Consider the following 24,770-nt stretch of genomic DNA (forward strand, 5'->3'; position numbering starts at 1 on the left):
AAAATCCTATTTAAATTTAGTTCCAAATTTTATTTGATGTGCGTGCAGAATTCGAGTTCCTATTTCCTGGAGGCATGGAATTAGTAAGCGGTGCGCTCCTTGTTTATATATATGCACTACTATTTCAGGTTTTAATTTTAACGAAACTTTCGTGATTTTTTATTCAAATATATAGTACTATGTAAAAGGATTATATCATGCTTCATATTTCATTACATATCATTTATTTATTTATAATATTATAAAACAATTATGTGATCGTATCGATTGGAGTTCATAATTTATCGTGTTACATGAATGTTATGGACTCAATTCCCATATTAGTTGTGTGGGGTATATAGACTAAATGAGATTTCTCTCCTAACAAGCTAGTATTTTGGGATGAGTTATCCCGTTTGGTTTGTATCAATTGGTGCTTTCATTGAGAGTCCAAACGGCTCGGAGTGGTGGCCGGGCAACGAACTCGTCGTGACCAACGAGTACGTTTGGGACCGCTCGGAGTGGTGACCCACGGAGTGGTGGCCGGGCAAAGAATCCGCCGTGACCAACATGGCCGTGACCAACGAGAACTCGGAGTGGTGGCCTGGCAAAGAACCAGCCGTGACCAACATGGCCGTGACCAACGAGGACGTTGACCCTTAAAGAAGGGTCGAATGTTACGGACTCAATTCCCACATCAACAACTGATGTGGGGTATATAGACTAAATGGACTCGTACGACACCAATTGATACAGACCAAACGGAAGAACTCATCCCAAAAGACTAGCCTGTTAGGGGAGAGAGCCCATTTAGTCTATATACCCCACATCAGTTGTTCTCACAACCAATGTGGGAATTGAGTCCGTAACATTCGGGAGAACTCATCCCAAAAGACTAGCATGTTAGGAGAGAGAGCTCATTTAGTCTATATACCCCACATAAGTTGTTCTCACAACCGATGTGGGAATTGAGTCCGTAACATTCGACCCTCCTTTAAGGGCCAACGTCCTCGTTGGTCACGACTGGTTCTTTGCCAGGCCACCACTCCGAGTTCTCGTTGGTCCCGGCCACCACTCCGTGGGTCACCACCAGGGGCGGATTTACATGGGACAAAAGAGGGGCAATTGCCCCACCTCATGTTTTCCATATCATGTATTTATATACCTATTTTAAATTAATTTATTTTAATCTTCTACTAAATGCCCCTCCTCATGATTTTAAAATTCCTTCTTATCTAAATTTGCCCCCTTTCCTATAAATTTCTAGCTCCGCCCCTGGTCACCACTTCGAGCGGTCCCAAACGTACTCGTTACCCGGCCACCACTCCGAGCCGTTTGGGCTCTCAATGAAAGCACCAATTGATACAGACCAAACGGGATAACTCATCCCAAAAGACTAGCCTGTTAGGAGAGAGAGCCCATTTAGTCTATAAACCCACATCAGTTATTCTCACAACCGATGTGGGAATTGAGTCAGTAACATTGAACGTAATATTTTCTTTGTTCGTTATAAATGTAGAGAGAAACTTGTACAAGCAGTAATATTCAACAATGATGAATTTATTTATTTAATGCTTTTCACCTATGCAGAATTGATCATCTTGCTACCAAGGGTTATCCTTTTTCCTGTTGCTATGTGGCTTTTGATCAAGAAATTTCGGAGAAGGCATATGTCCATGTATACAAGAATAGAAAGCTTCTTACGAAGGGACAACCAACTTCACACCAATTAGATATTCATATTCAGACATTAAGAAGATGACCGGGAGCTTTCAAGACAAACTAGGTGAAGGTGGCTACGGTTCTGTCTATAAAGGGAAGCTCTGAAGTAGCAATCAAGTTACTTGGCTAATCTGGAGGAAGGACAAGACTTCATGAATGAAATTGCAACCATTGGAAGGATCCACCATGTCAACGTGGTGAAACTCGTTGGATACTGTGCACACGTCTCCAAGCGTGCACTTATCTATGATTACATGCCCAACTGTTCCCTTGAAAAATATCTTTTCAATAGAGACAAAACGATCTCATTGAGTTGGGATACGAAGTTTGAGATTACAGTTGGTGTTGCTCGTGGGATCGAGTATCTGCACCGAGGGTGTGATGTTCAGATCCTGCATTTTGATATCAAGCCTCATAACATACTTCTTGATGATAACTTCATCCCAGAAATATCATATTTTGGGCTAGCAAAGTTTTTCCCAACGGATAAAACCACTGTGACTATGACTGCTGCTAGAGGAACCATAGGATACGTTGCCCCTGAACTGATTAGCAGAAGTATTGGAGCAGTCTCTTACAAGGCTGATGTTTATAGTGTCGGGATGTTGTTAATGGAAATGGTGAGTTTGAAGAAAGACTTGATTGGGAACAATGACAATTCGAGTCAATATTTTCCGTATTGGATATATGACTACTTCAACCAAGGGAAGGACATTGAAGTTGTGAATGATGGTGATGATGAAAACCATGATGATAGTTGGAGGAAATACGGTCGGAAGATGAAAATAGTTGCATTATGGTGCATACAGATGAATCTAGATGACCGTCCATCAATGTACAAAGTGTTAGAAATGTTGGAAGGTGATGTTGAACGTCTAAAGATTCCTGAGTATCCTTCTCAATCTATTCAAACCGCTGTAGTAGATCAAACATGTTCCACTGATTCAGTATCGTTGCTGGAACATGATGATTCTTCACCCAATGTTGAGATTATAGTTGAAAAATTGCATAGCATGCCATATAGTTGTAAATCGCCTAAATATTGTAAAATGTTATAGCATTTAGGTTTATGTGTGTGTGCCCCATGCTCTAATAAATTGAGTTTACTCAAATGTGTTTGATGCCTTAGATTTATAACTTTGGGTTGTGATTTGTGATGTTAGCATATGGGCCTCGGCCCAAAACAATATTTTTTGTTAATGGATTGTCATTGAGCCACAAATTAAAATTATAAGAACCAAATTATGTTGTAAATGGATCAAAGTTCATTATCCTAAGGTATAAAATTCCTCTGCTATTTATTATGACCGTCTGAATTTATGTCAACTTTTTGACATGGTACGTAGGGAAGTACTTATATTGTTTACATAATATAAACTTCATGTATCTTAATTTATCAGATAGTTTTTTTATATGTATATACGTATGGTAAAAAAAATGGGATTAATGAAGACCTGCCAATATTTTCTTGCACCCATACTGGATATATGATTGTTTTGAGCAAGATAAGGATATTGAAATTGAAGAAGCGGAATGTGATTATGAGAATGCGAGTAGAAAGAGTATCGTTAAAAAGATGATCATAGTTGCATTGTGGTGCATACTGATGAGTCCAGATGATCGTCCATCAATGAATAAGGTGTTGGAGATGCTGGAAGGTGATGTTGAACGTTTGCAAATTCCTTCTCAATCGACTCAAATTGGAGTGGGTTTTGATCAGATCGAAATTACATCTTCCTCTGATTCTGTTTCCTTATTTAATAATGAGGATGCTTCAATATGTGTCCAGACGCATGTGTGAAAACAAATTTAGGCGTCTTTAATTATAGTACTTCACTTATATTAGTTTTTGTTTAATTTTATTTATCGAATCTCATTCGTTAACTTTCATGTTAGCTGAGAATCTCTATATAAGTATGTGTTACTGTAGTTTTTTATTCTTAATAAATTTGTAGTTGTTTAAAATTAGAATAGGAGAAAATATTCTTATACTACTCGCTAGCCCACGGTATCAAATTCTAGATACACCTGTACTTATGAATCTGGTCGTGTTATATTTGATGTAAGGGAATTGAAATGTTCAACTATTGATAGACCTCAGCTAAACATGCAGAGGAGGAGGCTGTTTCTATATATTTAAGTCAAGCAAACAGATGAAAAAAATTTATACATATAATATTAACTTTTTTATGTACACTAACTAATATTTTATACTATATGTTATTATATTCGCTAAATTTTAATATTATATTTTATCATTTACTAAATTTAATACTATATTTTTATTATATATTTAATTATATACATTTATAACAGTAAAACGGTTCAACCAGTGGTTCAGTCGGTCGGACCAGTTGAACCATGAGCCCATAGCTCTGCCGATTTGCATACAGGTCCGGTTTTAAAAACATTGGCCATATAGGATTAGATCTGGATGAAATTGATTTTTGTGAGAAATTGACTACAAATTTAATGTTAATGCATTTTTTCACCATTTTCAAAGTTAATAAAAGATCTGAATCACTACCAAAAAAAACGCTCATTATTGACGAAATTAGTGACGACGATCGACAGCTCAAGAACTTGTGATGGATAAATGACTTGAAAGCGTCAGTCACTAATTAGCGACGGATAAGTACGTCACTAACACGAAAACTTACCATGTCAGCTGCCTACATTTTCCGTCATTGAGTGGGTTAGTAACTGTAGTGACGGACAAATCCGTCACTAAAATTTTTTCGGGACAAGTTTTTTAATGACGGATCCCAGTACTGTTTCTGTAACTAACTGTGTTAACTGAAGAAATTTCGCTGATAGTGACGGAAAATATCCATCACTAAATAGCGAGTTTTTTGCGAGTTTTTAAAAGTGAATTAACTAAAAGTTGTGTATTTCACATGGATATTATATGCAATAAATTGAGTTTAATAGATGATTATCTGGTTCTAGATTACTTCTTTGGGTTGTGATTTGAGATGGTAATGCATGGGCCTCGGGCCTCATTAGAGCCTATTGGATTGATAGAATATCACGTGGTCAAAGCTCATTAGCCACGTTGGGTCTTCATTTTCAGTTGACCGAAAGAGAGTAAAAATGTTCAATTATTCGCCTGATACAAGATATTGACCTAGAGATATTTGATATAGTTGTGTCACTATCCTTGAAAATAAAGATAAATACTCCTTCCGTCCATGAAATATTATCCAGTTTTTCCATTTTAGTCCGTCCGTAAAATGTTGTCCACTTTGCTTTTATTTCTTTTTTGGTATATGAATCCACTTTCCACTAAGTTATTACCCTCACATTCTATTATAAAATTAATATATAAATGTGGGGCCTACATTCCACTAATTTTTCTTCACATTTCTTAAAATTCGTGTCGAATCAAATATCGATAACATTTTGTGAACGGAGGGAGTAATACTAAGTCAGAGAAAGAGATTAAAATATTATATTCAAGTACTAATAGAACTTTGAACTCTTGTTTGGCTCAAAAACATTAGTTGAAAGCAATGGTACTTGTGTTAAATTTATTCATCTCATATTCATAGAGTTAGTGTGTATACATGTACAAATTCTAACTCTAAACTCCAACTTTAACTCGATCTCATCCAGATGTTCTGCGTTAGATTAAGAATTTAAGATTCCTTTTCAGAAGTCACATTTTTACACCCACGCAACCGTAATAAATTATACATTTTCCCCAAAAAATCAAAGTCAACGGAAGAGATTAACGTCAATAAATAATTAAAGTGATGGAAAATGGATTCATTAACAAATAAAGTTTAATAACCAAGTGATGGAAATGGATTCATTAACTTATCAAGTAAAATAATTAAAATGATGGAAAATGGATTCATTAACAGATCAAGTTTTCAAATATTGTTTTGCACTCCATTAATCTGAAGAAGGAAGTTATAAAGAGATTATCTAGTTTTATTCTAAATGAATGAACGATGATGAAATTTTCATGTGTGTGGATTGTTTTACAACATTTATTTCCATCTTATTATGCAAAGTCACATTTTTACATTATACTATTAATTAATATCCACAAATTAAAACCAAAGTCAATGTAAGAGAGGTTAAGATAATCAAGAGTTGATGAACCTTCCCCAGTACTCTCCTATAATATGTTAACCTTCCCTAGTATACTGACCCTAGGTAGTGACCTCGAATTTTTCCTCCTATGGAGTAGTATTTATTTTGATGTTGTGAAGAGGAAAGCATGTAATAGTGTTAATCTGAAACAATCAACAATGATGAAATGTTTTTCATATATGTTGATTGTATTAGTAATAGTAGTGCTCCATATAATTCCATGTTGTAATGCAAAGTGCACCCCTTCTTCATGTGGAATCATTCCCAGTATTAGCAAACCTTTCCGGCTCAAGGGCGACCCCAAGAACTGCGGGGACCCAAGCTTCGAGCTACGCTGCGAAAACAATGTCACCTCCATCACTCTCAACTCTCAAAACTACTATGTCAAAGCAATCAACTACCATAACTCCACCATCACCCTTGTTGATCCTTCCATTGTTAAAAATGACATGTGCTCTTTTCCCACTGTTTCTTCATATGCCTTTGCCTTCATCTTTGATATTCCTAATCCCATTCCTTACCGAATTCCAACAACACAAAACCCTATTAATTTCTTTAGCTGCCCTCATCAACTCAAGAACTCTTCCCTTTTTACAGATGTTACTACTCATTGTGCCCCATCTTCCCATCTTCCAAATTATGCTTATATCAAGGTGGGACACTTGAATGCATCTGAGGTACCACATTTGTGCACACTTGATCTCGTAGTCATGACTTCATGGCCCGAATTTAAGGATTTCGACAATGTTTCGCTGTCTGAAATCCACCAATCTCTCTTGTACGGATTTGAACTTGTCTTCTGCCCCAAGTGCAAAACACTCACGAGTAAGACTCGAGCTGGGATTACACTTTCAATGATGATGAGATTTCCCATTGTCAATAGATTTCTTATGTTTATGTATATGCTAATGCTTTTTATTCTGATAAATGCAGCGGGTTTTATTGAAGCCATCTTCTTCAGTACAGTCCATTTTCTCTCAATCTCACATTATATCCGTTCCACTAGTGCTGGCACATTTTTTTTTCGCTCTCGTTTTGGAAAAATTACTATAAATAGTTAATGAAAAGAGACAGTAAAGTAAGAGAGGGAATAATGAAGAGATAATTCTCTCTCTTATTGTACTCTCTCCACTTTAACTACTTATTAGTAATAATTTTTTCAAAACGAGTGTGAAAAGGAAACGTGATAGAACAGAGGGAGTATATATCTTTAATTATGATATGACTAACTAAAGGTTAATTGTGTGTATATCTATGAATCTGCAGGTATGCGCCTCGTTCTTATAATAATTGTAGGTGCGTATTTAATTTATCCATCATTAAATATTCAGCTTTCTTTTTCAAGCTGCTTTATGAATGAAGATAAAAAAGATTGCTAAAAAAACCACGAATATTTGCAGGTCTGTTATGTGCAGTGGTAAGCCCTCCTATGTTCACCATCTTTGGATTCGCGGCTGTATCAATGCTTTTATATTATATTCCAGCTTTCATTATTAACATGATTCAACGTAAGAATCGTTGCATTCGTTATCAATCTATATTTTTATTCTTATTCAGGCTAATTTATGTATCAATTCCCTGTGCTTGCAGCGGGAGGAACAGAGAATTATAATTATCAACTGCCTGGTGCGCTCTCATTTTATTCTTGTTACTAAAATATACTCCCCCGTCCACGAAAAATAAGACACATTGTGAATGACACGGGTTTTAATGTGTAATTGGTAAAGTAAGAGAGAAGGGGAAAAAGTAAGAGAGAATTGTGTTAGTGGAATGTGGGGTCTATATTATTGGTAAGAGAGAAGGGAAAAACGTAAGAGAGAAAATGTTGAAACTTTCTCTTTTTAAATATGCTCTAGTTTTCGTGGACAACCAAAAATGACAAATGTGCTCTATTTTTTGTGGACGGAGGGAGTAGTAATTACAAGTGTATTCATACCAAAGATTTGAGTTTCTTCCATGTTTTCTCAGCCCTTATCTTGAGCATCATCATTGGTGCATCAAGGGTCATCACCTTCCCTTTGGTGGCGGGGCTTTTGATTTACAAATTCAGAACAAGGCGTCTCTCCTTACATGAAGATATAGAATCATTTCTACAAAGTGACAACAAACTTGCCCCGATTAGATACTCCTATCCCGACGTCAAAAAAATGACTAAAGGTTTTCAAGATAAACTAGGCCAAGGAGGCTACGGTTCTGTTTACAAAGGCAGGCTCCGAAGTGGCCATGATGTTGCAGTCAAACTCCTGGGGAAATCGGGAGGAAAAGGACAAGATTTCATGAATGAAATTGCAACTATTGGAAGGATACACCATGTCAATGTTGTCAAACTAGTTGGATATTGTGCACATGGATCCAAACTTGCTATTGTCTTTGATTTCATGACTAATGGCTCTCTTGAAAAGTATCTTTTCAATCGAGATAACATGAAACGCTTGAATTGGGACACAAAGTTTGAGATCGCAGTTGGAGTTGCTCGTGGGATTGAGTATTTGCATCGAGGCTGCGACATTCAGATTCTGCATTTCGACATCAAGCCTCATAATATTCTCCTTGATGATAAATTTATTCCCAAAATATCTGATTTTGGGCTTGCTAAGTTTTGCTCTACTGGTAAAAATGCAGTAAGCTTTACTACAGCCAGAGGAACCATAGGGTATGTTGCTCCTGAACTAATCAACAGAAGTGTGGGGGCGGTTTCTTTCAAGGCGGATGTGTATAGTTTCGGAATGTTATTAATTGATATGGTGGGCTTGAAGAGAGACTTGAGAGGAAAGAATGGTAATTCGAGCAAGTATTTTCCATACTGGATATATGATTGTTTTGAGCAAGGCAAGGATATTGGAATTGAAGAAGCAGAGTCTGACGATGAGAATCAGAGTAGTAAGAGTATTGTTAGGAAGATGGCCATAGTTGCCTTGTGGTGCATACTAATGAGTCCAGATGATCGCCCATCAATGAATAAAGTGTTAGAGATGTTGGAAGGTGATGTTGAGCATTTGCAAATTCCTTCTCAATCGACTCATATTGGAGTGGGTTTTGATCAAACTGAAATTACATGTTCCTCTGATTCTGTTTCCTTGCTTCAACATGTTGAAGCTTCGATCTGTGCTGAGACCTAAGTGTGAAACAGCAATCATATGTTTATAATGGACTGTCTTTTTGCTCAAAATGTTTGATTTGTGTATTTATTAGTTTTAAAATGTAGTATCAAATTATTAGCATGATTTTGTGTAGCTATGGAGTACTAATATTTTTTAACATGGATATATATATTAAACTGCAAGAAAATATGCAGAGTGAAGACTTACCTATTTCTTTTCTACATCTTACCTGATCATAAGAGCATCTCCAATAGCGGCGAACGGACAGGTTAGCCGATTCCCGGCACTGGCCGGTCCGCTCGCCGAACCATTGGAACCAGCGAGTGCAATTTTAGTGAAAAAATCGGCGACCCGCCGCCGATTTTCGGGGGCTGGCCGATCCGCTCGCCGGTCGGCTGGCCGCCATTGCAGGCTCCCGATCGGCGAGCGATCGGCCATCTCAATTTTTTTTAAATTTTTCGAAACACTATATATACGCGATTTGCACGTCATTTTCATTCGCACCACTTGTTTTAACGAGTTTTCTCTCTCACTTAATTTCTGCACAAGAGCAATAAAACAAAATGGAGAACAACAACGAGTCTACTCTAGTGACGAGCGGGTTTCAAACTCCCACGGTACCCGTGGGAGGTGGATGGGGTCCAATGGCCAGGTACTACAACATGTACACTTGGCAGCAGATGATGCCCGAGATGGCAGCCGGGGGGTAGTATGCCGGGATGGCAGGGGATGCAGGGCGGGAAGGGGGTACCGGGGATGCAACCCAGGATGCAGATTATGCCGGGGTGGGCAGCCGGGATGCAGATGATGCTGGGGTGGCAGCCGAGGATGCAGCCCGGGATGCAGTTGATGCCGGGGGGGGACAATGTCTATCACTCCAGTCTTGATTTTTTGACTGCTTCTTCGTACACATCGACCCCATCGGAGACGCAGTTCACTGGGTGTGATACTTTCTCCTTAGAGGAGTTGGGGATAGATCTCGAGGATGTGGACACTACCGTTCAAACGGGGGGAGCAGGGAGGGATCGGGGCGCACCAAAGAAGAAGAAGGGCAAGGGGAAGGGCAAAAGGGTGGTAGGCGAGTCGTCCCAGCCGGCTGATGACGACAGCCCGACACGGAGGAAGTGGATGGATGTGGAGAACGTCGCGCGGTACAAGGCTTGGGTGAGTGTTTGCGATGATTCCCTCCATTCGAACAATCAGAGGAACGTCAACTTGTGGGCTAAAATATCAGCAGCCTACAAGACATTTTGCCCGGAGGGGAGGCCACACAGCCGGGAGGAGTGCCGGAAGGGGTGGGACCGAATCAGGGCTGCGGTCTCCCGATTTTCAAGCTTGTACACCAACGCCCTCCGCATGCAGACCATTGGCCAAACTGACGAGGACTGCAGGAGGATAGCGGAGAAAGCCTTCCCCGTGCCCGGGCTTTATAAGGAGTTCACCTACTGGAATTGCTATGAGGTGCAGATGGACTCCGAGAAGTTTTGGGCAGGTGTCAATGCTGGCTGGCCAAAGAAACAACAACTGAACTATGCCGGTGATTACAGCGGCAGCAGCGGCGGTTCCCACGACCTTCTCGAGGATGTTCAGGAGTTCCCGTCCCCTCCATCGTTTACTCGCCGCATTCGCCCGGTTGGTCAAAGGCGGGCGCAACGGGTAGCGAGGGGGGTCGCCCAGGGGTCCCAGGAGGTCCAGTCGGTATCCCCCCTGTTGGCAAGTCGTCAACCGAGCTCGCCTTCTGCGCGCGTCAACAAACGCGAGCTCAGATGCACAATATCTTAGCGAAATGGAGGGCGGCAACTAGCCCCGTGGAGAAGAGGTTTCTTCACTCAATGCTTGAGAGTATGCGGGTCGATTTGGATGCCGCCTCGGCACAGTTGGGGGGCTCAGACGCGGGCTCAGATGCCGTAGATTTGGGGGTCCCGGATAGCGACGACGACGACGACGGCGACGACCACGAGGTGTGAGGCGGAGACGGGGCTCGTGTGTGGAAGAGGGTTTTTTTTAAAATTAATGTAATTTTTTTAATTAATGTACTTTTTAAAATTTTACTATTATTATTGAATTTTCCAATATCTGTGTCGTAAATTTAATTCCGTATTTTGTGTGATTGTTAATTATTTATTTTTTATAATTTTGTTTATTGTGGCTAGCTTATTGCTAGCCTATTGCTTGTCCTGATGATGTGGCAGGAAGAGTTTTTAGTGCTGATGATCTGGCAGGAGGAGTTTGTGGCTGGCCTATGACTAGCCTAAAACCATAGGAGATGCTCAAATGGCTCATTTGTTTGGTAGTAAGAGCATCTCCAATGGCGGCGAGCGGACAGGCTAGCCGATTCCCGGCGCTGGCCGGTCTGCTCGTCGAACCATTAGAACCGGCGAGAGCCATTTCGGCGAAAAAATCGGCGACCCGATGCCGATTTTCGGGCGCTGGCCGATCCGCTCGCCGGTCGGCTGGCCGCCATTACAGGCTCTCAATCGGCGAGCGATCCGCCAGCTCAATTTGTTTTTTAATTTTTCGAAACACTATATATACACGATTTGCACGTCATTTTCATTCGCACAACTTGTTTTAACGAGTTTTATCTCTCACTTAATTTCTGTACAAGAGCAATATAGTAAAATGGAGAACAACAACGAGTCTACTCTAGTGACGAGCGGGTCTCAAACTCCCACGGTACCCGTGGGAGGTGGATGGGGTCTGATGGCCGGGTACTACAACATGTACTATTGGCAGCAGATGATGCCCGGGATGGCAGCCGGGGGTAGTATGCCGGGATGGCAGGGGATGCAGGGCAGGCACGGGGTACCGGGGATGCAGGGCAGGCACGGGTTACCGGGGATGCAGCCCGGGATGCAGATGATGCCGGAGAGGGCAGCCGGGATGCAGATGATGCCGGGGTGGCAGCTGGGGATGCAGCCCGGGATGCAGGGGACGCCGGGGGGACAATGTATCGCCCCAGTCTTGATTTTTTGACTGCTTCTTCGCACACATCGACCCCATCAAAAGACGCAGTTCATTGGGTGTGATACTTTCTCCTTAGAGGAGTTGGGGATAGATCTCGAGGATGCGGACACTCCCGTTCAAACGGGGGGAGTAGGGCGGGGTCGGGGCGCACCAAAGAATAAGAAGGGCAAGGGGAAGGGCAAAAGGGTGGTCGGCGTGTCGTCGCAGCCGGCTAATGACGACAGCCCGACACAGAGGAAGTGGACGGATGCAGAGAACGTCACGTTGTCCAAGGCTTGGGTGAGTGTTTGTGATGATCCCCTCCATTCGAACAATCAGAGGATCGTCAAATTGTGGGCTAAAATATCAGCAACCTACAAGGCATTTTTCCCGGAGGGGAGGCCACACAGCGGGGAGGAGTGCCGGAAGGGGTGGGACCGAATCAGGGTTGCGGTCTCCCGTTTTTCAGGCTTGTACACCAACGCCCTCCGCATGCAGACCAGTGGCCAAACTGACGAGGACTGCAGGAGGATAGCGGAGAAAGCCTTTCCCATGCCCGGGCTTTATAAGGAGTTCACCTACTGGAACTGCTATGAGGTGTTGATGGACTCTGAGAAGTTTCGGGCAAGTGTCGATGCTGGCTGGCCGAAGAAGCAACGACTGAACTATGCCGGTGATTACAGCGGCAACAACGGCGGTTCCCACGACCTCCTCGAGGATGTTCAGGAGTTCCCGTCCCCTCCATCGTTTACTCGCCGCACTCGCCCGGTTGGTCAAAGGCGGGCGCAACGGGTAGCTAGGGGGGTCGCCCAGGGGTCCCAGGAGGTCCAGTCGGCATCCCCCCTGTTGGCACGTTGCCAACCGAGCTCACCTTCTTCGCACGTCAACAAACACGGGCTCAGATGCACAAGATCTTAGCTGAATGGAGGGCGGCAACTGACCCCGTGGAGAAGAGGTTTCTTCACTCAATGCTCGAGAGTATGCGAGTCAATTTGGATGCCGCCTCGGAAGCCCTCATATACAATGCTCCGCTCTCACTTTGGCCGAGTCGACAAACAGGTCAAAAAATTCTGCGGCATCTACTCGACTGAAGCGGCGCACTACCAAAGCGGAGCTTCGGGAGCCGACATTCTGAGGGCGACTTTGCACGTCTACAACCAGGACACCGGCAAACAATTCAGATTTGTTGATGTTTGGCAGGCTATCAAGGACGAGGAACGGTGGGCCGACGGTGTCCGCTCCAGCTCGGGCTCAATCTCAAAGCGCACGAAGCAGACGGCGAGTGGCCAATACTCGTCTGGTGACACCGGTGAGGGCAGCGGAGGACAAGAGGGTGCACCGCAGGAGTTTGCGGGTACGGCCGGCGATGACAGGGGATCCAGCCGTGGGCGCCGTCAGCCGCAAGGGATGAAGGAGACGAAGGCGGCTAGAGCGAGGAAGGGCCAAGGCGGATCAAGCCAGGCGGGCTCGGGATCGGGATCGAGGGGAGGCTCGGACACCCTTATGGCGGTGTACATGACCGCCACAATGGCGGACACTTCCCGCTTCTCGCCTTCCCAATACGCGGCCTGGTGGAACGGAATTGTGCATATGGCAGCACAACTTGGCCTTCCGACTCCCCCTCCACCTCGACCGCCTTCGAGGGATGATGCGCCTTCGGAGTAGTTTTTTTATTTTCTTTAAATATATATTTTAAATTATGCAACGTTTAATTTTTTAGGATTTTAATTGTGAGTTTTTTATTTTTTAGAATTTTAAGTTGTAATTTTTTTATGTTGTGTGTTTTTTAATGAAGTGTGGTTGTTTTAATTGAATTGGGTTGGAAATAAAAATAAAAAATGAAATTGAATGAATAGTAATTTAAGGAACGGATAAGTAACGGAGGGTTGCAGGTTCCGTTCCTTAGTTAAGGAATGGAGTTAAAAAGTACAGTGAGGTCCGCAAATAGTAGTTTAAGGAACGGTTAAGGAACGGTGGGGAGACAGCGTAGTGGATGCCCTTATGCGTGCACCGTGGAGACGGACTTCCAAGTCAATGCCACGTTGACTTAGAAGGTATGGATTTATGGTCCTAAATTAATCTAATATTCGCAACATACATTGTATCTCAATAATAAGATCATATTTGTACATTATTAAGACGAAACATATCTTAATAAAATGTTTCATGAACAATCAGTAATTAAATGTGGAGTTATCTTGAATGGGTTAATAAGAGTACGTAAAGCCAATATCTATATTTTGTATACAAAGCGGCACCTAATATTAAGAACTTTTCAAATGCTTTTGTTTGAATAAAACGAAAAAAAAAACATTAGAACGTGATTTGTAATGCGTGATTCAAAAGTCCGGAGCATTCATATTAAAAATATAGTTTTATGATTATAAATTACATATAAGACTCTATTTATTTCTATTTTTCTATTTTTAGTCGACATGGAAAATAATTAATTTTAAAATAAAAGAAAATAATAAAAAACTTTAATCAATACAAGAAAAATTAATTAAATTATAAAATCCGTTAAATAAATATTCAACTAAAAAACCTCCTAAATAAAAAGCATTATTACAATGATCTAATTAAAAAAATGTAAAAAGACTTGACCAAACAAAACGCATTAGTACAAGGATAATAACACAAAAAAATTGTAGAAATTAATATAGTGACATTTTAATGTCCTAATAAAGTTATTTAAATATTGCATCGATATAATGACGTCTAAATGTTCTAATAAAGATATTACTCTTTCCATTTTCTCATTGAGGAGAAACTTTTGGACAAGGAATTTAAAAAAGGAATGATGAGTATGTTAATAAATAGACAAAAAAGGTAAGAGAGAAAAAAATAGAGACAATAAAATAGAAAGTGAATAAAATAGAGAGAATAAAGTAAGAGAAATAAAAGCAAAAAAAGAAAAAAAAATTAGTACTATATGAAAATGACTCAACTATAAAGGAATTTTCTGAAATAAAAAAATGACTTAATTATATGGGGAGGGGAATTAAAATATTGCACGAAAGTTCTTACGTGAGTGGAAGTCTAGAGTCTAGACAATAACCTTTGATTTGGGAATATTGTGTTTGTCAATATTCAAAATGGGTTTTATCTAGGGCCACGCGTGTAATAATCGCTACAAATAATATTGTGAAATAAGGGTAGACTTTTGAGTCAGGTCAATGAAAATAGACACTCATTGTAATTAAAGTTTGTAAAATATAAGTCCCCATTTACAAAATATAATAACGAGTGTTGAATGCAATTAAATATGAAAATAATTATATATAGAGAGGTGATATTGGATCTACAACTGCTAGAAAAAGGATGTTACTAGATGCATCATCCCCCAAAACTTAAAAATCGTTACTTATTGTTTATATAGCATCGCCAAATTCTCAGTATTTTGTACTATAAAAAAAAGTGAATTGTATTGAAAATTCAAACAAGAAATTCATAATACTTATAGCTTCTGTCAAAGCAATATCTCTCACTAGCAAATTACTTATCTCCCACCACTATCAAATTACTTATCTCATTCTGTCTAATAAAATTTTCATTTCATTGGCAAATTTGCTTAAGGCTCCTCATATTGACTAGTAAGTAGTATCTTAGTATATTCTTATGTTTCCACAGCCTTATATATATATATATGAATGATTGTGTGAATGTTTGGTCCAGTCTAGCAATAATGATGATCACAACTCAACAAATCATCTTCCTTATAACATTGACTCCTTTAATCCATTTCTCACAAGCTTATAACTTCCTCTGCACCCCTTCTTCGTGTGGCGATGTTAGCCACATTAAACACCCTTTCCGCCTCAAGGGCGATCCATGGCACTGTGGCGATCGCAAGCTTGAACTAGTATGCGAGAACAACGTGACCTCCATCTATCTCAATTCCCACCAATACTATGTCAAAGCAATCAGCTCCAACAGATCCACCATAACCCTGGTTGATGCTTCCCTCAACCACCATGATAACTGCTCTTTCCCCACCTCTTCAGCATATTCCTACAACTTCACATATCATGGCCTTTATTTTTTCCGAATCAAGGAAACGTCTAGCTATCCAGTTCATTTTCTAAGCTGCCCATATCCCTTGAAGGATACTTCCCCCTTTACAGACGTGACTACTCATTGTGCCTCTAATTCGACGTCCATGTATGCTTATATCAAGGTCGGACACATGCGCGCCTCTGAGTTACCACATTCGTGCACACTTGATCTCATAGTGATGACTTCATGGCCCGAATTTAAGGAATTCAACAACGTTTCGCTCTCTGAAATCCACCAATCTCTCTTGTATGGATTTGAACTTTACATCACCCCGGACTGGGAAACACCCTTATGGTTGGGTAAGAATGAAAGATTCATTATTACAGTATGTGATTATATTAAATCCTATATATCGATCGACCCTAGCTAATTCCTCTTATTTGCTGATGCTTTTCATCCTCTCTCTCTCTCTATGTCTGAAGTGGTTGTTATGACTCTTGTGGCCGTTGTGGGTGAGCTATTCATTTATTTTTGCTCCATGTACAAGTAATCCCTCAGTTCTTTTTTCATTAAATTCTAATTATGTGAAATGCAGGTCTGTTATGTGCAGCGGCATGGCTCTTTCCATTGCTGTTTTTGTTTGTATTCACTCTTGTATCACTAATCTTATATCATGATCCCTTCCAAGAAACAAGTAAGAATCCCTATAATTTATCTGTATTCTTACTCCATAAGTAATAAGATGATTTCTTATGGGATAAATTGGAATACATGAACAAATTATTTGTGTTATATGGAGGGATGATACGAATTTTGAGAAATTTATTAAAAGATGTAGTAGGGAGTATTTTAAGTGGAGATCATCTCAAAAGGAGTTTTATGTGTTGGATAATTATTGGTTAGTGGTTTGTTGAGTTCACGAAAAAGTAAAACAGAGTATATTTTTTTAAAATTTTCAGTGTGCGAAAAAAAAATTACATGAGTTCTCATTTCCCTAGGGCTAGATAGTTATAATTGTGAAATATTTTAATTAGGAATAATTTTTTTTAGGAGTGAACTATATAATTAGCTCTTACATATAATACTCGAATGCTAGAGGTACCTATATTTAAAAAAATGCACCATAAGCTTTTATGTATGGTATAATATTATTTCAAACCCTTTCTCACTATTTTGAGTCTTTTTTGCTTTTTTATTCTCACTTTTAACCTAAATTTCATTCCAATGGTGTTTTAGTCTTTCCATTTTTATTACTATATAATATATTTATTTTATATTAAAATATTATTTTCATTTAATTCGTAAATATTTTAAATTTAATTAGATTGATAAATTAAAATACTTATCAATAGTTATCTAGGAATGACAAATGTTTTTGTAAATAATTTTATTAAAATAAAACCATAAAATATATTAGATGATATGATAATTAGAATTGGTAAGTATATTAATTCATCAATTTTACCAAATTTTATATACTAAAATAAATGATGAATAAATGGAAAAGACTGAAATGGCTTGGGTGACATTTTGTGAAAAATGGAGGGTCAGAAGAGCATGGAAGACCGGAAACAGTGAAAAAGGACCCCAAATGATATTATACTCATACGTAAAGAGGTGCTGTATTTTTTGAAACACAAGTACCTATAGCGTTCGAACCTCCGTACATAGAAGTTTTTTTTTTTTATTGACTCGTAAAAGTCATTGATTTCTTTATATGTCCAAGTTGTAAAAGTCATTGATTTTTTATTATTGTGACGTGACTAAAGGAATGGCTACGTCATTATTTGTGCATGAATGTGATCTCTTCTCATGTAATGGTTGATTTACGAACATGATTCGCAATTGTTTATTCATCTCAAATTCATTAAATGTATATTTGCAGAGTTCGTCGCATATACAGATATATTGAATTTGTCTCTGCAGTGCCGCAACTAGTCACAGGTGCGCTCTTAATCTGTGATGCACTAGTACTTAGTACCCTGTCCATAAAAAATAGTTTTATTTGTGGACGAAACAAATTTTAATGAGAAATTTAGCAAAGTAATAGAGAAGAAGAAAAAGTAGGTAAAGTAAGAAAGAGGTGAAGAAAAAGCAGGTAAAGTAAGAAAGAGATGAGAAAAAATGGATAAAGTATGAGAGATAGAGTTTCCATTTAAGGAAATGTGATTTTAGACATCCAAAAATGGCAAAATATGATTATTTTTTATCGGGGGACGGAGGGGGGTATTATAAGTTGTGATTTATGTATAAATAATTTTTCCTAGTATTTAATTAGATACTCCCTTCGTCCACCAATAATCGTCTCATTTTCTCATTTTTGGTCGTCCACTAATAAATGTTCCATTTGTTTTTCTACTACTTTTGGTAATGGACCCCACATTCCTTCTAAATTTATTTCACTCACATATCACTATAAGGACTCACCTTGCAGTGGCCTTTTTCATTCACTTTCTATTACATTTCTTATAACTTGTGTCCGACTAAATTGGCCTTGTACTGGTGGAGGGAGGGAGTAATATTATAAATATATATTTGAAAACAAATTATAATCAATTTTTATTTTTAAATATAATTTAGTAATTTAATAATTTGTATTTGAAAAAGGTTTTATTTATCACTTAAATCGAATTATTTACATGCATCGCTCGTACGTGCTACTGTGTAAAGATAATATCATTTGACGAATCCCCCATTTGTTTTCATAGGCTACTTCTGTACAACAAAATTCCTAAGTTTTCCTTTGGTTATGGGGTTTTTGATCTATAAATTTCGGAGAAGGCATTTATCCATATATGAGGTTATAGAATGTTTCCTACGAAGCAATAACGAACTCGCGCCAATTAGATACTCATATTCGGACATTAAAAAGATGACCAGAGGTTTTCGAGAAAAACTAGGTGAAGGAGGCTACGGTCATGTTTACAAAGGAAAACTCCGTAGTGGAAATGATGTAGCTGTAAAAATGCTCAAAAAAACAGGAGGAAATGCGCAAGACTTCATGAATGAAATTGCAACTATTGGAAGGATCCATCATATCAATGTGGTAAAACTTGTTGGATATTGTGCACATGGCTCCAAACGTGCCCTTGTGTTTGATTTCATGTCAAATGGTTCCTTGGACAAGTACTTATTCAATCAAGAGAAAATGGATTCCTTGGATTGGGATAGGAAGTTTGATATTGCAGTGGGAGTAGCTCGAGGGATTGAATATTTGCACCGAGGCTGTGACATCCAGATTCTACATTTTGACATCAAACCTCACAATATGCTTCTCGATGATAACTTCATACCAAAAGTATCAGATTTTGGGCTTGCGAAATATTTCTCCAAAGAAAAGAACAGTGTGACCTTGACCGCAGCCAGAGGTACCATAGGCTATGTTGCTCCAGAATTGATCAACAGAGGTATTGGCACAATCTCATACAAAGCTGATGTGTATAGTTTTGGAATGATGCTAATGGACATAGTTGGCTTAAAGAGAGATTTGGCTGGAAACAATGATAGTTCTAGCAAGTATTTTCCATATTGGATATATGATCACATCAACCAAGGCAAGGACTATACTGAAATTGGATGTGTTGATGAAAATGATGCCGCGAGGGAAGTTGGTCGAAAGATGACAATAGTTGCATTGTGGTGCATACAGATGAATCCAAATGATCGTCCTTCGATGAATGAAGTGTTAAAAATGTTGGAAGGAGATGTTGAGCGTTTGCTGATTCCTGAATTTCCATCTCAGTCTACACAGATAGTAGGAAATGTGGATCAAACCGGAACTACATGTTCGTCAGATTATGTGTCATTTCCACACCTTGATGATTCTTTTCCCAGTGTGGAGATCATCACTGTGCAAGAGTGATCAAGTTTACAGAAGCAGTCTACATTAGTAATATGTACATAAGGATTTGTTGTATTAGTTGGGAAGACAGAAAACAAGCTGATTAGTAAGTACTCCGTAGTACGTAACAATTAGTGTTATGAATGTCTACACTCTACAAAGTCTTCAATCTTCATCTTTCCTTATGAAGCATGTTGTGCACTTTCTATATACTTCCCCCGTCCCTATGTAGATGAGTCGTATTCCTTTTTTGGTTGTCCCACTATAGCTGAATCATTTCCTATTTTGGCAAAAAGCACAAACTTTTATTTTCTCTTACTTTATTCTCTCTTTATCTATCTACCTTTTTCTTTTCCTATTTTATTCTTCATTAACTTAACTCACTTTTAACACAATTTCTTAAATCTCGTGCCGAAAAGAAACGCATCTACTACAGAGGGACGAAGGGAGTAACTTTTTTTGGTGGAGTGATGACGTCGTGACTTTGATGATTCATATCGCATTTACTACCTAGAGTAAAAGATAACCAGTGTTAGTGGATTTAGGAGGGTAGGCATGGGCGACCGACTCAATAAACTATATGTAGAGCTTATTTCTTTTGAATATTAGTATATATCAATCACTTTTTTTTCTATCTTTTTTATAATTTATAAATTTCATATTAAAATTCGTATGGCTCATATATTATTTAGAAGAATAGTAAACAACCATTAGCATATCCAAAATATCAAAACAAAAATTAATTTTGTATAATTAACAAAAAAAATATATCATATCAACCAATTAAAATATTTATAAAATCTAAATGTTGCATTTATTAACACGAATAAAGTTTATGTTAAGGTATAATATATTATATGGAGAATAATACTCCATATTTTCATAAAAATAAAAACTCTTTTTTTAGTCCGTTCTCTAAAAATAAAAACTTTTTATTTGAAGGAATTTCTTCCTCTTTAGTGAGGCGTAACTCATTTTCCACTAACATATTTTTTTCCTATCTCTCTTACTATATTAATTTTTCATTAAAACTTTATCATTTCAAAAAAATTATTTTTAGGAAATGGGTGAAGTAGTAAAAAATCAATTTTCAGTTTTTCTATTTTTATCCTAACCGAACCAAGTGAAAAACCTAAATTAACCAAAAGTTTAAACCAAACAGAACCAAAAAAAATTGGTACAGCACCGAATTTTAAATTTTAATTTGGTCGAGTTATAAAACGCTGAGGATGAATAGTAAACAACAGTAAGAGCATCCTGATACGAGACCCCCGACACCAGACGCAACAGCAGAGCAGCATGCCGAGCTGGAGGCGACAACAGCCGAGCAGCATGCCGAGCTGGAGGCGACAACAGCCGAGCAGCATGCCGAGCTGGAGGCGACAACAGCCGAGCAGCTCGACGCAGCGCTTCCGGAGCCGAGCAGCACGACGCAGCCGAGCAGCACGACGCAATGCGTGAATGACCAAAGTGAAGAATTGATTGTGTCGAAGAGATCCTTGAGGCCGAGAGACAAGCTCAAGGCGCCGAACAAGTTCAAGAGTTAGCCGATTCTTTTTGTTTCCTTTTTATTTCTTTCCTTTTATGTTTTAGTATTTTTGAAACATTAATTTACTTACTGTTGAGTCGGGCCTGGTTTATAAGCCCCGTTCGGGTTTTCTTTGCGGTTCTTTCCCGGATGAATTAGGGTACGTCGAACCGCCCTAGGGTTTCTAGTATAAAATAGGGTATTTCATCAACACATTATTTTTATGAATGAAATATTTTCCCTAAACCTATCTTGTGAAACAAGCAATTATCCTTACGTTTCTTGTTGCTTTGTGGAAGACGTCCACCAAATCAGCAGGGGTTCGATCAATTGCCGCGAGTTTGTCGTGGAAATTGCTCGTGGTTCCGCCGAGAAGAAAGATCACGGAGCCGTTGCGGAGAACGTCCGTAACATCTGGTGCTTTCATTGAGAGTACTCAAGTTTTAGTTAGTTACGCAATCGATGGCGGCGGAATTTCCGCCGGCAGAGTCCTCGTCGGGGCTGCAGTTGGGCCCGACGCGGCAGAGGAATTCGGGCGACGTCGACGGAAGACAACAACACGTCGACCCAGTCACGTTAGGTTTTGCGCAGTTGAACGCGCGATTTGACAAGATGGATCGTCGGGTCGATACCTTGGAACGACGCCCGACGCTGCAGACAGAGGGCCATGAACCTGATTGGGAAGAAGCCGACCACGCGTGGGAGGACCACCGCGGGAAGGGACGGAGCGACCGTGAGGAGTATGACCGCCCCTACCACCATCAGGGTCGGGGCCGTGTTCGACCTTATCGGGGTGGACGCGGCGATCGTTGTGGGGAGGGAGCGCTTCCCGGCCGAGGAAGCCGCCCTGGTCAGCGACGGGGCGACGCAGGGTATGGAATGGGTCGCCGTCGGGATAATTGGGACCTACCACAGCGACACGACGATTGGGACGAGGAGACGTACGAGGAGCGCGGGGTAACCTGCTGGGACCCGCCCCAAAATCGGGAGCGTTTTAGCCGCCAGTCGTCAGATTATTCATCCGGCGTAAAGATGGATGCGCCACACTTTAATGGGGCAGACGCGCCAAACTGGATCTCGCGCGTGCAATACTACTTCGATCACAAGCGGGTTCCGGAGGCTGAGCGCTTGCATTATGTAGTAATGCTATTCGACCCTCCCGCTTCGGAGTGGATATTTAATTATCGGGAGACGAATGGTTTTGTTACTTGGCCAGAGTTTTTGAATGACGTGAGGCATCGATTCGACCCCCAGAGCTTCAGGAACTATACAGGTTTGATCGCCAAGCTGGTTCAGACGACCACCGTGGCTGACTACCACGCGACGTTCGAACGGTATCTCAATAGGGTGACCGATTTATCGGAGTCTGCTTTGATTCCAATCTTTATTCAAGGGCTGAAACAGCCTCTGCCAGAAAAGGTCGAACTACAGAACCCAGAGTCGTTGGCAGAGGCAATGGCCTTAGCGTTGCGTTTGGCCGCAACTCATGATGAGCGACCACAGCACACGTCGACATATCAGCGCCGACCGTGGCCTGGCAAGGAGCAACGAGCCACCCCGGCTCCGGTTTCTAACCAAACCGCCATGCCACAACCACAGGACTCGTTTGTCCGGGAGGCGGACAGATCACGAGCATACCCAATTAGGGTGTCGAATGCGGAAAAATCGGAGCGAGCCCGTCGAGGGCTCTGTTATCATTGCCCCGAGAAATGGGTCGCGGGCCACGTTTGTAAAGTCAAGTTGCTCTGCTATATGGACGATGAGACGGACGACCCGCACGAGATCAGTGCGGGAGAACAGCTTCCCGGCGTGGAATTGATTACGGCAGACTTATCACACCTGCACGCCTTAGATGGCCGTGGGAGTTCCAAACCGTTTATTGTCCAGGGGACATTAGGGGACTCTACCGTCCGGGTATTAATTGACACAGGAGCGACACTTGATTTCCTCCATCCACGGATTGCAGAGAGACTCCAATTGGAACTAACTCCAATTAGACCGTTCCGAGTGCTGGTGGGCAACGGGGCATCCCTGCTTTGCACCCATATTTCGCGGGGCACTAAGTTAGCTATGCAGGGTAGCTTATTTGTGGTAGATCTTCACATTCTCGCTCACCATGGACCGGATGTGATATTGGGAATGAACTGGTTGGAATCACTAGGGAAAGTATCGGCAGATTTTGTCAGAAAAACGTTAGAATTTACTCAAGGGGATCGGACGGTATTTTTGCAGGGAGTAATGCCGGGTCCGAGACAGATTTCTCTACACTCGCTGTACACACTAACAACACAGCCAGCAGACCATGAGTTCTATGAAATCATGCCAATTAACAGGGTTTTCGAGACAGGGGCCACCAAGGACCTAGAAGGCTTTCCTCCTAACCTTCCAGCCGAGATACTGGAGGTATTGACGGCGCACCGGGCGGTGTTCGAGCAGCCTCGCGGCGTCCCCCCGGCCCGCTTATTTGACCACCGGATTCATCTGTTACCAGGGACAAGACCGATTAACGTTCGACCTTACAGATACCCATACTTCCAAAAGACTGAAATTGAAAAACAAGTGCACGATATGTTGGAGCAGGGTATAATTCGCCACAGTCACAGCCCTTTCTCGTCCCCGGTACTGCTGATCCGCAAAAAGGATGGCACTTTTCGCTTTTGCATCGATTACCGTGCCCTCAATAAGGCAACAGTCCCGGATCATTTTCCCATACCTACGGCAGAGGAACTTTTTGATGAGTTGGGCAGTGCGAAATATTTTACAAAGTTGGACCTTCGATCAGGGTATCATCAAATTCGAATGAATGAGGGTGACATCTTTAAGACAGCCTTCAGGACTCATGACGGCCACTTCGAGTTTCTTGTGATGCCTTTCGGCCTCACAAATGCACCCTCCACTTTTCAGGCGGCTATGAATGCCATTTTTCAGCCGCTCCTCAGACAGTGCGTTATCGTCTTCTTCGATGATATCTTGATTTACAGCCCGTCCCTAGAATTGCATGGCCAGCATTTGGAGGCAGTCCTAGAGTTACTCCACGCGAATAGCTTCTTTGTCAAGCTTTCCAAATGCTCATTTTGTAGTGTTTCGGTAGAATACTTGGGGCACATCATTGACAATGGCAAACTCAAGGCTGACCCAACTAAGATAGAAGCAATGACGGCATGGCCTACGCCGGGAACAGTCAGACAGTTACGGGGCTTCTTGGGTTTGACAGGCTATTATCGCCGATTCGTCGCTCACTATGCGACGATAGCCGCCCCGTTGACGGATTTACTTAAAAAAGAGGCGTTTCGATGGTCGTCCGAGGCCGAGACCGCCTTTGCAGCGCTGAAGACGGCAACGACCTCGGCGCCAGTCCTGCAACTACCGAATTTCAGTTTGCCTTTTTGCGTCGAGACGGATGCTTGTGAGGTGGGAATTGGCGCAGTCCTAATGCAGCTAAATCATCCAATCGCGTTCTTTAGTAAGAAATTGGGTCCTCGCAGGAGAGCAGCATCGACGTATCATAAGGAATTATACGCTATTGTGGAGGCAGTGCAAAAGTGGCGTCAATATT

At 40.8% G+C, this 24,770-nt stretch overlaps 3 protein-coding genes across 6 annotated transcripts; all 3 read left to right on the forward strand.

Moving 5' to 3' along the window:
- The first annotated feature begins 1,853 nt into the window (after positions 1-1,853).
- On the forward strand, positions 1,854-2,759 carry LOC121781718 (rust resistance kinase Lr10-like). Its single transcript, XM_042179414.1, has one exon. The coding sequence runs from the start codon at positions 1,854-1,856 to the stop codon at positions 2,757-2,759; it is 906 nt and encodes a 301-aa protein (XP_042035348.1).
- A 518-nt stretch (positions 2,760-3,277) lies between these two features.
- On the forward strand, positions 3,278-8,921 carry LOC121781719 (LEAF RUST 10 DISEASE-RESISTANCE LOCUS RECEPTOR-LIKE PROTEIN KINASE-like 2.3). The gene is made up of 7 exons (XM_042179415.1): positions 3,278-3,496; positions 6,039-6,627; positions 6,736-6,762; positions 7,069-7,098; positions 7,203-7,310; positions 7,393-7,428; positions 7,771-8,921. Exons 1-7 carry the CDS (start codon positions 3,278-3,280, stop codon positions 8,919-8,921), a joined length of 2,160 nt encoding a protein of 719 aa, XP_042035349.1.
- Positions 8,922-15,541: 6,620 nt separating this feature from the next.
- On the forward strand, positions 15,542-19,918 carry LOC121781069 (rust resistance kinase Lr10-like). Of its 4 annotated transcripts, none has more exons than XM_042178752.1 (5): positions 15,542-16,204; positions 16,328-16,357; positions 16,441-16,539; positions 17,731-17,789; positions 18,554-19,918. In XM_042178752.1, the coding sequence occupies exon 5, from the start codon at positions 18,595-18,597 to the stop codon at positions 19,705-19,707; it is 1,113 nt and encodes a 370-aa protein (XP_042034686.1). In that variant the 5' UTR covers positions 15,542-16,204; positions 16,328-16,357; positions 16,441-16,539; positions 17,731-17,789; positions 18,554-18,594; the 3' UTR covers positions 19,708-19,918. The 4 variants fall into 4 exon arrangements, with proteins under 4 accessions (XP_042034686.1, XP_042034688.1, XP_042034687.1 ...); XM_042178754.1 differs by having other exon boundaries at positions 16,328-16,353; XM_042178753.1 differs by having other exon boundaries at positions 15,542-16,353.
- The last annotated feature ends 4,852 nt before the right edge of the window (positions 19,919-24,770 follow it).

Source organism: Salvia splendens, chromosome 20 (genome assembly GCF_004379255.2).
Source record: "Salvia splendens isolate huo1 chromosome 20, SspV2, whole genome shotgun sequence".
Taxonomy (NCBI): Eukaryota; Viridiplantae; Streptophyta; class Magnoliopsida; order Lamiales; family Lamiaceae; genus Salvia; species Salvia splendens.

What these genes read in the sequence shown, in the direction of transcription:
- LOC121781718 (XM_042179414.1), top strand. Translation starts at nt 1,854, where the DNA reads ATGAATGAAATTGCAACCATTGGAAGGATCCACCATGTCAACGTGGTG.
- LOC121781719 (XM_042179415.1), top strand. Translation starts at nt 3,278, where the DNA reads ATGATCATAGTTGCATTGTGGTGCATACTGATGAGTCCAGATGATCGT. An exon ending in CGTTCTTATAATAATTGTAG is followed by an intron (nt 7,099 to 7,202) that starts GTGCGTATTTAA and finishes GAATATTTGCAG; the next exon opens with GTCTGTTATGTGCAGTGGTA. An exon ending in TTATAATTATCAACTGCCTG is followed by an intron (nt 7,429 to 7,770) that starts GTGCGCTCTCAT and finishes ATGTTTTCTCAG; the next exon opens with CCCTTATCTTGAGCATCATC.
- LOC121781069 (XM_042178753.1), top strand. Translation starts at nt 18,595, where the DNA reads ATGGGGTTTTTGATCTATAAATTTCGGAGAAGGCATTTATCCATATAT.